A 14,970-nucleotide genomic window follows, 5' to 3' on the forward strand; every position below is an offset into this window, starting at 1 on the left:
GTGAAACCCCATCTCCATAGAAAATACAGAAATTAGCTGGGTGTGGTGGCGCATGCCTGTAGTCCCAGCCACTCAGGAAGCTGAGTCGGGAGGATCTCTTGAACCCAGGAGGTTGAGGCTGCAGTGAGGTGTGATTGCACTGCTGCATTTCAGCCTTAGCAACAGAGTAAGATCCTGTCTCAAAAAAAAAAAAAAAAAATTAGAAAACAAGCATTTCTGGGCCACCCATCCCCTTTCTCGTGTGGGAGGCTGACATGGATGGAGGTGGTGGTGTGGTGACATCACAAGAACCACAGTCGCTGGCTGGAGTCCTGGTGTCACTCAGCTCCTGCGCACACCAAGGAGTCCCCTGCCCGCAGCCACCCTGGCCTCTGTGAGGAGCACCTTAGGAACCCACTGCTGGCTTGCTGTTTGGTCCCTTGCAGCTGTAAGTGTCGTCACTGCTCCCCAGGTCAGCCACCGCTAGGACTTGGGCGAAGGACTTAGGGAAGCTACACAGAACGGCCGCCAGCAGCCCGCAGCACCCTTCCCATCCCTGCACAGCCAGCCTGTCCCCAGCTCTGCTAATGTGCAGTGTGGCCACGGGTGAAGGGAAGAAGGGGCCCCTCCTGGCCATCGTGGATCCAGCCCGTCTAGGTGAGGCCAGAGCGTGTGAGGCTTTTGCTTCAAGGTACTGAAGCCGTCCTTCGCCTGGTTCGGGTCAGCACAGTGCCCCAAAGATCTTCAGAGGCCCTTGGTCAATATTAGCTGTTGCTCATGGTCTCAGCCTCTGTGGAGGCAGCTGTGTTGGGGTCTCTTGGCCGTCTGCCTCCCCACCCCAGGTGGGGTCAGCTAGGAGAGGGACAGGGATCCTCTTCCCAGCCTGTCCCTTGATTTGCTTTCATTAAAATTGAGCTTGGAGTGAGGAGCTGGGCCTTTCCCGGGGCTTGAATTGTGTCTCCCACAAAAAAAGATGTTTAAAGTCCTTACCTCCAGTACCCTAGAATGTGAGCTCACTTAGAAACAGGGTTTTTACAAAGGTACTCAAGTTAAAATGAGGACATTCGCGTGGGCCCTACTCCAGTCTGATTGGTGTCCTTATTAAAAGGGGCATTTGGGCACAGGGAGACTGCCACGTGAAGACAGAGGATGGGGTGATGCCTTTGCAAGCCAGGGAGTGTGGAGATGGCCAGCAATGCGCCAGGAGCAGGGAGCAGGCACAGAGGGCCCCCCTTCATCTGGAACTTGTCGCCTCCAGAAGCGGGAGACGATACATTTGTCCTTCAAAGGCACGTGGTCTGTCGGACTGCGATAGAGCAGCTCTAGAAACCGCAGCCGTATCTTGACACCCCAGCCTGGTGCGCTCCTGATTTTCTGAGGGCTCCCAGATGGAGGACTGGAAGCTGAGAGGATCCTCCCTGCCGTCTTGTCTTCCCCTTCCCTTCAGCCACCCGTGTTGCCTGAGCTTGTCACGTTTTGCTAGCCTTTGCTGAAGATGTAGGGGGTCTGTTTCATTCAAGATTTCAGTGTCCTAACACAGGAGATGCTTATCATTACACGTGGATGTTCAGAGTAGCAGGCAGCTCTTCACCAAGTTATTCCTGGATCCAGGCCCCTTTGAAGCTCTTAGAGCTCTGTTGCTCCCCAGGGCCTCACGGGTCTCAGATCAAGTGGGCAGATGGGGGAAGGGAGTGGAGAAGAGAAACCTGCTCCCTAACTCATTGCTGGGAAAGGTGCACACATCAGCCGTACTCCCGTTTTGTTGGTGACAACCGGTCCCGTGGCTTTACACAGGTGCAAGTTCTCAGAGCAGCTCCACGTAAAGATACAGTGGCCAGCAGTTTGGCCACAGTTTGGTACCACGTAACAGAGGCTACAGCTTTTTTTTTTTTTTTTTTTTTTCAATCGGAGTCTCACTTTGCCACCTAGGCTGGAGTGCAGTGGCACCATCTCGGCTCACTCCAGCCACCGCCTCCCGGGTTCAAGTGATCCTCCCACCTCAGCCTCCTGAGTAGCTGGGATTACAGGTGTGCATCACCATGCCCAGCTAAATTTTCTTTGTATTTTTATTAGAGACAGGGTTTCACCATGTTGGCCAGGCTGATGCAGCTTCTTTTTTTTTTTTTTTGAGACGGAGTCTCACTGTGTCTCCCAGGCTGGAGTGCAGTGGCGCGATCTCGGCTCACTGCAAGCTCCGCCTCCCGGGTTCACGCCATTCTCCCGCCTCAGCCTCCCAAGTAGCTGGGACTACAGGCGCCCGCTACCGCGCCCGGCTAGTTTTTTTGTATTTTTAGTAGAGACGGGGTTTCACCATGTTAGCCAGGATAGTCTCGATCTCCTGACCTTGTGATCCACCCGCCTCGGCCTCCCAAAGTGCTGGGATTACAGGCTTGAGCCACCGCGCCCGGCCTGATGCAGCTTCTTACTGAGGCATGGGGGGCTTCAGTCCTGCCCCCACCTCCAGCCAAGTCTACACATTAGCATCTCTCACAGCACCCCACTCCTGGTAACAGTGAAAATTTATTTTCAGCCTGGATTCCAGGTGGTAAGAAACAAAACCAACTGAAACTGGCTTAGAGGAGGCTAAAGGGATATACTGACCCCAACCACACATCTACAGAAACAGACTTAACGGTGTCACAGGCCCCATGCCTCTCCCTCGGAGGCCAACTCTCCCTGACAGCTAGGAAACAGCTCCCAGGAGGTCCAGGTGTATCACCAGCTTAGCCAGGCCAGGAATGGGAAACAGCACCTCTGCTTGCTCAGCTCCAGGGAAGATCCTGGAGGGCTACCACTGACCCGCATGCGCCTGTGACAATTGCTGTGGCCAGAGGATTCTGGTGCTGCAGCCAGACTTGGATGCCATGCCCAGCCTTGGAGCTAAAGAACTGTGAGGTCAGTGACCCCAGTCCCATGGCCTGAGGGTGTGTGCCTTTGCAGAGCTCTCAGGTTCCTCGGGGACTGTCCCCTCTGCCAGCCTCAGGGCCCTGGCTCAGAAGCCACACCCTCAGCCTCATCCCAGGGTGTGTTCAGTGTTGGCCCTTGGAGTCCCTGCCGGCACACACTTGGAACTGGGTCAGGCACCCCAGGGCCTGAGCGTGTGGCTGAACATTTGACCAATGAGGAATCAGGAACTGCCCAGAGGAGTGACACCCACCCCAGCCCAGGGCTCTGTCCAGAGGAAAGGTGGGGAGCCCTAGTGTAACCCCCCTGGCTGGCTGTGGCTTGGGTCCTATATGTCCCCATCTCTGCCCAAATTCCCTGTCCTCATCAAAGGGCTGATGCAGTGGCTTCAGTGTCAGTGACTAACCAGTGGTCCTTAGGTAACCCTGGAGTGACTCATAAGGCAGGTACCCTGTGGACAGTTATTTGTCTGAGGGAGGTTAGTGCCACCCACCCCAACTGGCTGAGGTGCCAGTGAGGTCTAATTAACCCATTACATTGAGAATGAGAGCCACCCTAGGGGTGGAGCAGCCTACTGAGGTCACCCTCGGAAATGTCAGCTCCTACCCTACTCACAGAGGGGCAGGCTAGGGCATGGGGACAAGGACTGGGATTCCCTGAGGCCTGGGCGCTCCATGTTGCCTGAGTCAACCCCGCCCATCCACCTGTCATCTCCCAGCTCTGCAGCCTCGTCCACCGCCCCCGCAGCCTCTCCTGCCACGGAGATGCCAGATGAGAAGGCCAGCATGGCGCAGAGGAGGAAGTGGGCTTGACAGGATGGGACAGGCCCTGTGGCAGGACGGGGCAGGCCTGGTCCCTGGTCGGATCAGGATGCAGAGAGCAACTCGGGGCTCTCAACACCTCCATTTATTGCACGTACATTCTGAGTTCCTCATTGGTTCTTATGTGCCTGCTCTCATGCTGCCACCGGCTCGCCGCCCCACTCCTGGAGGCTCTGTCCACGGCTCTGGCTTAGATTCACCTGGGGGTGTGGCCCTCACAGGGTTCATTGGGACCCTGGGTTCAGTCCAGCCGCCTATTCCCCCATCTGGGCAGATAGAGGAACTCTTGCCTCCTGCTGCCCGCCAAGTCCTCCATTCAAGGCCCACCTGGGCTGGATTGCCCTGGACGGAAGAGCGCGCAGGCCACCGGCCATAGCTTGCCCCTGTGGGTCAAGTCCCCAGCGTGGTGGCCTTCGCTAGCTTGCCCTGCAGCACGGCCCGACGGAGGCGCCCTGGAGGTGCTGTTGGTCCGGTGGGCAGCGTGGGGGGCATCGCGGGCAGGGGACTTGGGCGGGCTGGGCGGCTTGAGCGCGCTGACGGCTCGGATGAGACCCATGCGCCGGCGGATTGAGTGGTCCAGGTTGACCGTGCAGCGCAGCAGGCTCTGCGCCTCGGCCACGGTGAAGGGGAAGTCGGCGCCCAGGAAGCGCTCGAAGAGCTCAGGGTCGCCGTCCAGGTCGAGTACGTTCTGCAACGCCTTGGTCATAGTGTGCAGCTCGCGGCTGTTGTCGCGGAACACGTCCCAGAGGCGCGCGCGGCCCTCGGGCGCGCCCCCCGTCTGCTGCCGGTCCTCCAGGCACTGCAGCGCCCAGCTCAGACGGCACGGCCACTGGTTGGCGAGCACCACCCACGCCACCGCCTGGCGCGGCGTGGGGCCCCCGAAGTCCCCCTGCTGCTGCTGCTGCAGCAGGCGCACGGTGATGGGCACAGTGTTGACGATGCGCCGCATGGACACCACGTTGTCGGGCACGTACTCGTAGAGGCAGTCGCGCTCGTCGTGAAGGCAAAAGAGAGCCTCCTGGATGCGCCGCGCAGCCTCGGCGTCGATGCGGCTCTGCCCGCGCTCCGCCCCCGCCTGCGTCTGCGTCTGCACCGCCAGCAGCTGCGCGCTCTCGCCCCTGGCGTCCCCGGGCAGCCACGGCTTGCGCGTGATCTCGCGGTACAACAGGTCGTCGCGGCTCTGCACCGCATCGTGCAGGAACTGCAGCTTGGTGCGGCGGCCCATGATGGGCACAGAGAAGGGCAGCGTGACCGTGCGGTTGAGGAAGAGGTAGCCGTTGTCGGCCGTGCCCTTCATGTTGCCTGCGCTCTCCAGGCACGCGGCCAGGATGCTGGGGTCCACAACCAGGATGAAGATGAAGGGCGCGTGGCTGTCAGACAGCAGCGTGTTGATGGCGTTGAGCAGGCCCACCACACGGTCCGGGTAGCACGTGTCCAGCCCGGTGACCTCCAGCACCACGCGCAGCCGGCGCCGTTGGTAGACCTCCAGGAAGCACAGGAAGTCGGTGAGCAGCTCCACCTCCTTCTTCACCTCGCACATGAAGCCCAGCTGGCTGCCGAACTTTTCGCGCGACACCAGCCGCTCGATCTTCTTGCGCTGGCTTACTAACAGGTGCTTGCCCACCGAGTACACGGCCATGAGCAGCCCCGAGCCCGACAGTGTGGTGGCCGCGCCGCCGAACGCCTTGAGCAGGCTGCCGTTCGGGCTGCCGTGGCCCAGTGCGTGGCCGCCCAGCGACAGGTAGAGCAGCCCCACGCCCAGGCTCAGCGCCGCCAGCAGCCCCAGCAGCCCCAGGCACACGCGGCGCCGGCAGTGCCACTCGCTCTGGCAGCAGTCCTGCCTGGTGGCCGGCTTGTTGCCCAGCACCGAGTACACGCTGAAGGGCAGCGCACCGTAGTGGTGGCGGATGCCCTCGCACAACGTGGTCACCAGGCCGGCCCACAGCTTGTCGGTGCCCTCATACTGCCAGGCGCTAAAGCGGATGAAAAGAAACTGCACGTTCCTGCGCCGCAGGTGCACCTCGGTGATGATGGGCTGCAGGAATACCAGGTACCACAGCAGCTGCGGGACGCCCCAGCCGCTGACGGCGCGCGGCCGCCACTGCACGTGCTGCAGCTCCTCCCTCTCGCGCTGCGCCGCCTCCTGCTGCATCAGCGCTGCGGGAAGGGAGCCCGGGAGCCGCGTGAGCCGCACACCCGCCGGGGTGGGCGGGGTCTAGTACGGGCGGGGCGGAGCGCGCCTCGAGAGGCGAGGGGCGCCCAGCAGAGGCGAGGGACTGGACGGGAGCCGCGGCCTCTCCTTAAAGAGTTGGAAGCCGGTGCAGAAGCGGGGGAGTGGAGAGGCCTGGAGCCGGGCTTGGACCGGAAGCGGTCTGTAGGCCGGGCTGGGGGTCGGGATGGTTAGAGGTAGAGCCGGCAGAGGAGAGATGATGGGAGGGGGCAAAAAGAGACACGAGGAAGAGCCCCGGCTGGGTAAGGGGCTGGAGGCGGGTCGAGGGTGTGGAGGGCACTGGGAAGGTTCTGAGAGTGGACCAGGGGAGAAGTGGTCGGTGTAAGGGATGAATGAATGAGATGCTGAGGACGAGCTATGCTAGGCAGCAGCATACAGCCTTGGTCTTATCATCCAGACTTACTGCTCCTCCTGCAGGAAAGCCCTCCCTGATCCCAGGCTGGGTTGAAGGCCCTCAGCCATTCCCACTCTGGGTCATCACTATCTGAAAACAAGTCTCTCTCCCTGCTGGACTGTGAGCAAGACGGGCAGGGTCCTGCCCGTCTTGGTCACCACTGTGTCCCCTGGGCACCAGAAGGTGCTTGCGGAATGCCTGAACAATGGATCATGAGAAATGTGAGGTCACGGAGTGAATGAGCAGGAATGTCTATGGCCCCAGCAGGAGGAGGGACTCTCTGTTCCTTATATCCCCATCTTTTCTCTTCCCGGGACCCTGTGACAACATGGGGCAGGACAGTGAGTGCTCAGTGGACAGTCAGTACAGGAACGAAAGGCTGTTGGGCCTGCACCAGGGCTGGGCACACGGAGGAGGAACATCAGTCCCAGCCCCTCTCGCCGCACATGGGGCTGAGGTCTGAGCTCCAGCAGGGCTTGATCCACATCAAAGCTGCTGGGGAGGCCGGGCACAGTGACTCATGCCTGTGATCTCAGCACTTTTTGGGAGGCTGAGGTGGGCAGATCACATGAGGTCAGGAGTTCAAGACCAGCATGGCCAATACAGTGAAACCCCATCACTACTAAAAATATAAAAATTACCCAGGCTTGGTGGCGGACACCTGTAGTCCCAGCTACTCGGGAGGCTGAGGCAGGAGAATCGCTTGAACCCAGGAGGTGGAGGCTGCACTGAGCCAAGATTGTACCACTGCACTCCAGCCTGGGCGACAGAGTGAGACGTGTAATCCCAGCACTTTGGGAGGCTGAGATGGGTAGATCACGAGGCCAAGAGATCGAGACCATCTGGCCAACATGGTAAAACCCCGTCTCTACTAAAAATACAAAAAATTAGCCGGGCGTGGTGGTGTGTGCCTGTAATCCCAGCTACTTGAGAGGCTGAGGCAGGAAAGTCGCTTGAACCCGGGAGGTGGAGGTTGTGGTGAGCCAAGATCGCACCATTGTACTCCAGCCTGGCGACAGAGCAAGATTCTGTCAAAAAAAAAAAAAAAAAAAAGCTGCTGGGGAACCTGGCAGGTTCCAGTTTATGTCTTCAATTATCATCTATATGTCAGGTGCCTTGTGACCACCAAGCCCTAAGAGGTGGGTCTGGGTAGCACAGAGGCCAGTAGGGGCTTGGCAGGAACCTGCAGCCTCAATAAAGAGCCTGGGCTTTCTGCCTTGGGTACTGGGGAGCATGGAAGGCACAAGCATGGGAAGGACAGGGCCAGATCTGTCCCTCAGAGAGTCCTTGGAGTGGATCTGGTGGTGGAAGCAGGGAAGGGTACGAATTTGGGGCAGCCAGGAGGCCAGAGAAGCAAGAGCCCAGGGTAGAGGTGTGGGCTTGGGGGGGGCCTGGACTGGGGCAGGCTGACTGCAGGAGGTGGGGGATCTGGGGGAAGCCTGGAGCTGGGCGGGGACCAGAGGCCCTGTTTCTCATCCTCCCCGCAACACACACACACAGCTCCTCACCCGTGATCTTGTCCAGCATCATGTGCAGGCGGCAGCCGAAAGGGGCGTAGAAACCCACAGTCACAGGGACCGGCACATGGCAGAGTGTCTTGGCCAGGCAGCTGCAGTAGACGTCATCCTCTGTCAGGATGTCTGGTGGTTGGGGGTGGGGACACTGAGTCAGGGCCGCTGGCCAGGCACCACCCTCCTCCCATCTGCCCTCCATGGCCCCCACTGTCAGCCCCTCCCTGGCACCCTGTGCCAAGGGGACTCAGGTCAAACCCTACAGTGGAGGTTTCCATGGCCATCAGTGGCCCCCACCTCCAGGGCGAGCTGTGCCCCTTTGGGTCCCACCAGGCTGAGGCTGGGAGGCTGGAATCCCCCCAGCCACACACCAGAGGCTGAGGCTGCGGGAAGTCAGCTTTCCTGGCCCCAGGTCACCAGGCTTGCTTGGTCACTAAGCCCATGATTCCCCCAGGAAAATCCCAAAGGCCTTTCTTTGGGATACGAGGCCCTCTGATGCTAAGACACCACTTTCCACCATCAGCAGCACTCCAGGCCACTCCTGCCTGTTCTGCTGGGCCGGCCAGAGCATGGAGAGGCCCTGGACTGCAGGCTCCTCCCACCTTCCTGTCCATCATGCCAGCAAGTCACTAATCCCACCTGAGCCCAGGCTTGGGGGAGAGATGACCAGACTGGAGCTCCAGTCCCGGCCCCACCGCTTTTCTCTGCAGACCCCAGGGAGAGCCACCTCTGAGAGGCTCAGTTCCCTCTGAAGAGTGGGGCAGCAGAGACACTGGGGAGCAGGAATGCCAAAGGGACTGGCCAGCGCTGGGCCCTTGGTCAATGTCATGGTCTCCAGTGGCCATTTATGGCCCTGGCCACCAGGCACTGGCACTACAGCGTCCACTCTGCAGAGGAGACCCTGTCCCCCACTGAGGGTTGCTTCTCAGACCTGGAAATGGGGTATCAAAAAGGCAGGGTTCAGTCTTGCGGGGGCACATGGGGCCAGCCTTGTGGTGCACAGTGCGGGTAACACAGCCACTTTCAGAGAGGCCTGATGGGCTGCAGGAAATGGGCCACGCCTAGCGGCAAAGCCAGGTGGCCAGGAAGCAGGCTCAGGGGTAGGTCTACTGAGGTGTGGGCCAGGTGGGTCTAATTCCAGCTCTGCCAGATCACTGGGTGGCTCCACCTCATCCACCCTCTATTTCCCTGTGTGTGAAATAGACATCATAGCCCCGAGGCTCTGGTGACAGGGCTGTGCCCGACCTAGAGTCCTGCTGAGTCCCTGTTGCTCTACTTTCAATCCAGACCTAGAAACCCAGCCGTGTCCCCACCTCTGCTGCTACTGCCCTGGCCAGGCTGCCAGCACCTCTCGCCTGGATTCTTGCAATCTCCTGCTCCCTGGGCCACCTGCTTCCGTACTCCTCCCACAGCCCATTCTCCTGGAGATCCTGTCAGCTCATGTCCATCCTCGGTTCCAAAGCCTCCTGTGGCTCCTGCCTCCTTTAGGGCAAAAGCCGAAGTGCTGGCTTCCTGCTGGCCTGGGAACACACCTCCCCAGGGCCTCTGCTCTAACACTGCCTTAATGAGGCCCAGCCTGACGACCCTATTTAATCTGGAAACCCTGACATCCCCCATCTCCTCTCCCTGCTTTATTTTTCCCTAGTGTGGTTGTTACTGAGTGGCATACTTTTAGAGGCAAGGTCTTGCTCTGTCACCCAGGCTGGAAGTGCAGTGGCACAATTATAGGTCATTGCAGCCTCGAACTCTGGGGCTCAAGGGATCCTGCTGCTTCAGCCTCCCATATGGCTGGGACCACAAGCATGCACCACCATGCTGGGCTAATTTTTATTTTACCTTTTGTAGATACAGGGCCTAACTACGCTGCCCAGGCTGGTCTGGAACTCCTGGCCTCAAGCGATCCTCCTGCCTCAGCCTTCCAAACTACTGGGATTACAGGCATGAGCCAGTGCGCCCAGCCACACTTGGTTTTTTTTTTTTTTTTTTTTTTTTGAGACAGAGTCTCACTCTGTTGCCCAGGCTAGATTGCAGTGGTGTGATCTCGGCTCATTGCAACCTCCACCTCCCAGGTTCAAATGATTCTCATGCCTCAGCCTCCTGAGTAACTGGGATTATAGGTGCCCACCACCATGCCTGGCTAATTTTTGTACTTTTAGTAGAGATGGGGTTGCACCATGTTGGCTAGGCTGGTCTCAAACCCCTGACCTCAAGTGATCCACCAGCTTCGGCCTCCCAAAGTGCTGGGATTACAGGCGTGGGCCACTGCACCCGGCCTCCCAGCCACACTTTTAAATTTCCTTGTTTCCTGTACCTGCCCCTGGCTGCAATACATGAAGACAGAGATGTCTGTTGATCCTGCTCCCCACTGTGCCCCCAGAACAGGGCCTGGCACGCTCATGGAGTGAATGAGGGAGGGAGGGAGCAAGCAAGTGGGTCCTCCCATTGCTGACCTTTGCTCTCCGTTCCCCAGGCCACTCCCTAGCTCTGTCTCCCCCATGCCAGAGCCGGCCAACAACTCAGGGCTCACCCTCCCTGCCCCATGTACCCTGTAGCCTGCTGGGCCAGAGGAAGGGGCTGAGAAGAGACCAGAGAACAGCCAGGGTGTTGGCAGAGGGAAAGGGGGAAGGAGAGGGAGGACTTCACTGCCTGGCCCAGGATGGCGGCACCGGGGCAGGCCTGGCCTGGAAGCCTTGGACCCCAACAGGCAAAGCAGAGGCAGCCAGCATGAGCCCCAGTGCCAGGGACGCGCCCCTCCTGGATAGGGACCAGGGTGTGGATGAAGAGGTCAGGCGCAAGATGCTAGGCAGGGAGCAAGGGGAGCAGGCGGGAAGTAAGGCGGCAGGAGTGGGGACAGAGCCCCCGAGAAGGCCAGGGTGAGCACCGGGGCTGTAGGTGAAGGAGCCACAGGCCGCTGGGGTGGGCAGAGGCCGGGCATCAGTGGGCTCGCTGGGCTCCAGGAAGATGCCAGCCGCGGAGGATAGGGCTGGGCCACTGCTGGCCATGGCCGGTGCCGTGGTGGGTAAGGGGAGCGCCTGAAGGGCGCCGGCTGGTTCCCTGGGGACGGTGGAGGTTGCAGGCAGCCCCTTCTGGGCTTCATGAATGGGGCAGAGCCGCTGCCGAAGGGGGCTGGGAGGTGGGGGCTGGGGCTGGGGCTGCCGCTGCTGCTGCAGGACGGAGGGCGGGAGGCCCCGGCGCCAGCCACTGCCACCCACTCGGTGGCTGTGGTAGGCCAGCTGCCAGTGTGACTGGGGGGAAGGTCGACAGGGCCCGTGGGCTCGGAGGGCTGCTGAGTCCTGGCGCCACTGATGACAGCATCCTGGAAGGAAGGAAGTGGGGGTGACTGGGCCTGTGTCCCCAACCTCCGGGGGGCACCGGCACAAGCCTGATCAAGTCTTCAGGTAGAACCTGGGGGCCGGAGTGTTCTTGGGAGCCCCAGAAACCCCTCAAAAAGTCAGATCGTACGCGGGGGAGGTATGGGCAGGGGAGGGACCTGGGGTCTGTGCTGTCCCACAGCGGGGGGGCGGGGAAGGCGCAGGGCTTGGACTTCAGCTGGGGGCAGAGAGAGGACGCCTGAGGCTGGGGCTTCAGTGGAGGCTGGTGCCGGCCACAGCAGATTCCTGGATTCCTGGGGGGTGCCCTGAGTGCAGGGGTCAGGGAAACTGAGAGGATCCATTGGGAGCTGGCCCTGGCTGGCCCAGGGAGGCCGGAGTGATGGGTGGTTGTGTGGAGAGGGGTAGGCCAGGGATTTGGATGGGGGGTGGACCTTGTCCCCAGCTCAGGCCAGGGTGGCAGGAAGGGTGGTGACCTGAGAAGCTCCGGCCCTCACCCTGGCCCTGAGGAGGCTGAATCAGCCCCAGTGGGAGGGCACTGCCCCCTGCCCCCACTAAACAAGAGCCCCGTGGTCGCCACCAGAAACTGGGCCCAGCCTCATTCAGACATGTTCACTGTGTGGGGCTCCCTCTCCTACCCCTTACTCCCAGCACACTGTTCCCCTCCAGGCTGGGGGCCGTCCACACAGGCCTGGGGGTTTGGAGAGGGGAAAGGGCAGGCCAGGTGGCCCCGGCTTCCATCTCCAGCCCAGGCTCCTATCTTCAGGCCCCCCGGCCCTGTGGTCCTAGTCCTGGGTCCTGGCCCTGCTGCTATGCAGATGCCTCTTGGGGGAGTGCAGGTGGCTTTTCTCTCCTGAGGACGCGGCTCCCCTTCTGTTCCTTCATTCACTCGGGCTCCCTCACAGGCCTCTGCTGGCCATCACCCACCCCCAAACTGAACCCGTACCTTTTTGGTGCCCCAACTCTGGGTCCCAGAAGTAGTGCCCATTGGGGCTCTGGGCGTCCTTGGCAAAGTGGACTTTGTAATGCTTGTGCATGGCAGCCGGGCAGCTGGGTGCTGGGGGCCTCTTCCTGGGGCAGGAGGGGGTGCACAGGCTCAGCGTAGCCTCTGGGTCATGAACAGCACAGAGCTAAGGTCAGGGGCCCTGCCCTGCCCAAGAGCTCGGACAGGGGAGAGGCCAAGTCCCATATGCTGGGTTCCTAAGTCACTTGGGAGGAGGGGGCAGAGGTGGCCTTCAGGGTACAGTGAGGGGCAGGATGAAGAGGGATGGCCAGAGGAGGGAATGGAGAACCACTGGGGGTGGCTAGGGGCTAATTTGAGGTTGCGTGTCGGGAAGCCTCTGGGAGTTTCCAAGAGGCTAGGACATTGGGGAGTGCTGAGCAGATGTGGGCTGGGGAAATAGGGGGTCCGGTGTGGTGGCTGAGTGACAAAAGCAGTCATTAAGGTGTGGGGTGCTGTGGGAGGCTGGCACGCTTTGGAAGGACATGGAGCTAGTGAGCTGAGCTGGGGAGCAGCTGAGAAGCAGGGTGAAAGTCAGAGCTGAGTACCTGTGGGGATTGAATGATACGATGGAGGGGGAATTGTGAGGGAGCAATGAAATCACGGTGGTCCAATTTGGGGAGAGGCTCAGCAAACTCAGGCAAGATGAGTGTACCGCGTTTCAAACGTGAAGAGCCGAAAGCAGGATGGGGAAGGATGCTGTGTAGGGGACAGGGATGGGGAAAGGCTGAGGAGCAGAGGAAACTGGGGTACTGACGGTTGGGAGCCTGTCCACCACTCCCCACCCCCAGTCCCCGGTCCACACGTACCTGACGGCGGCCTCACAGCCCCAGCTGCCTGCCCTGCGAACTGCTGCCGCGCCAGCCCGGACTGTCAGCACAGGCCCATCCTGATGGAGGCCCCAGCCCAGCGCCTGCCCGACCGGTTTGCCCGCCTGTCCCCGCCCCTTCCCCAGCGCCTGCCTGTCCCGGTGCTCTCTGCTCTTGAGGACTGGACTCAGTCTTGTGTCCCCGGCCCTGGTAAGGAACGGAGATGCATCCCACAGCGCTGCCTAAGTCTCCTCAAGGCAGCCACGGGCCCAGGCACTTCTGCTGGTGGTGGGGGGGATGGACAAGGAGCTGGGATGCCAGCTCCTCCGTGGCCCAGCTATGTGACCTTGGGCAGGTGACTTCACTCTCCGAGCCTCGGCTTCCTCATTGCTGAGTGGGCACCTGCCTCTCATGGTTGCCGCGAGGGAGGCACGGGGTGGGAGTCCCCTCAGTCCAGGGCCTGGCGCGCCTGACTCGGGGCTGTGCTGACCCATTTACCTGGTGCTGCTCTAAATGGACGTCCATAGGACGAAGGCAACAGCACACACATCAAGGCTGGCTGCACCCTAGCTCCATCTTCCTCTCCACCACCCAGGGGGCCAGGTGTGATGCCCGCTTCACAGATGAGGACACTGAGGCCCAGAGAAGTGAAGTCCTCTGCCCCAGGGCAACAGAGGCAGAGCAGGGAATTTGAAAGCAGACAGTGATTGCTACTCCTAGGCTTGCCAAGGCTCTGTCTCCTGCCTTTGAGGGCCAGCACTCAGTGACTGTCTCCCCACAGATGCCCTCTGAGGGGTGAAGGCTGGGGAGAGGCTGGGCAGGAGACGCCCTGGAGGCCCCTCAGCCCTCTGGGGCCCTGGCTCCCTGTGGCTGCTGGCGTGACGGGGTCAACAGTTGCTTCCCTGACAGACGGGGTGCTCTGATGGGGATGGGGGAGGCAGCCCCAGAACAGTGCCCAGGACAAGATAAAGGGAACCCACCCGGCCCTGGGTTCTGCCCAGGTGACCAAACACTGCTCCCCACGGCCAGAGCCAGGGCCCTTCCTGCTACCTGGGACCTGCTTGTCTCCTCCCCGACCCTTCAAGCCGGTTGCTCTAGGAAGGTTCCTCCCTGGCCCATCAGGGAGGCGGGGCTGCCATCTGAGCGTGGGCATGTCTGCAGTGGACCTCCGTGCTAACCCCCCACACCCCTGGCCGGAACATGAAGCGTGGCTCAACATAAACGAGACATCTCCGCAGGATGAGGTTGCTCCGGGCTGGGAGCATAGCAGCCAGGAGGCTACTGGACACTAGGGGGAGCAGGTGTTTGGGGAGCGGGCCAGGCAGGGGCAGCACAGCAGAGGCAGACACAGGACAGAGCTACACTCAGCCAGGTGGGCTGGGAAGAGGTGACCCAGGCAGTGACTGATGGGGTGACTGGACCCCACTCTACAGGGAGTTTCTTTAGCAAGGGACCCCTTTCTCATCCCATTTGGGTCTCAACCCCCAGCCTTGGTTGGCGGCTGTGAGGCTGGGGCACTTACCCACATCAGGCAGCGGGTGGCGAAGCCCAGGAGTCCCCAGATGCTACAGATGCGAGCAGGGTGGAAGGGGGCAGCGTAAGGGCCACTCTGCCCATGGACGGGCAGCAGGAGTGCGTAGGGGCCACATGTGTCCATGGGGGTGTCTGGCCTCCCCCTACCCCATGCATCCCCAGCCCTGGCAGCCCCAGCCTGCCCCGGCCTACACTCCAGGCACTCCCAGCCCTGCTCCCCAGGAAGACGCTCCATTCCATGCAGATCGCCGGGCAGAGGGCAGCCCCAGACTTGTTGACTCGGCAGAGATGCCAGCGAGGCCGCCCATGCCGGGGGCCAGCATCTCTCTGCCAGGAGCACGGGGAGGGAGGGAGCGGAGGGGGACCTGGCAGGGGAGGCAGGGTCGGAGCCGGAGAGGGTGCCTACTCCCCTGCAGGACCTGTGACAGTTGCTCCACAGATCCTCCCCTGCTGCTGTGAG

The 14,970-nt window shown here is 60.9% G+C and overlaps 1 protein-coding gene across 1 annotated transcript; it reads right to left on the reverse strand.

Moving 5' to 3' along the window:
- Positions 1-4,020: 4,020 nt before the first annotated feature.
- On the reverse strand, positions 4,021-12,205 carry NKPD1 (NTPase KAP family P-loop domain containing 1). Its single transcript, XM_025366360.1, has 4 exons — positions 12,115-12,205; positions 10,721-11,155; positions 7,837-7,968; positions 4,021-5,861 (listed from the first exon to the last, which is right to left on the reverse strand). Exons 1-4 carry the CDS (start codon positions 12,203-12,205, stop codon positions 4,021-4,023), a joined length of 2,499 nt encoding a protein of 832 aa, XP_025222145.1.
- Positions 12,206-14,970: the final 2,765 nt, after the last annotated feature.

The sequence above is a fragment of the Theropithecus gelada genome, chromosome 19 (assembly GCF_003255815.1).
Source record: "Theropithecus gelada isolate Dixy chromosome 19, Tgel_1.0, whole genome shotgun sequence".
Classification (NCBI taxonomy): domain Eukaryota; kingdom Metazoa; phylum Chordata; class Mammalia; order Primates; family Cercopithecidae; genus Theropithecus; species Theropithecus gelada.

Coding starts and splice junctions, on each gene's coding strand:
- NKPD1 (XM_025366360.1), bottom strand. CDS start 12,205: ATGCACAAGCATTACAAAGTCCACTTTGCCAAGGACGCCCAGAGCCCC. Junction 7,969..10,720: donor CTCCTTCACCTACAGCCCCG/GTGCTCACCCTG, acceptor CCCAACCACCAG/ACATCCTGACAGAGGATGAC. Junction 5,862..7,836: donor GATGCTGGACAAGATCACGG/GTGAGGAGCTGT, acceptor CCCTTCCCGCAG/CGCTGATGCAGCAGGAGGCG.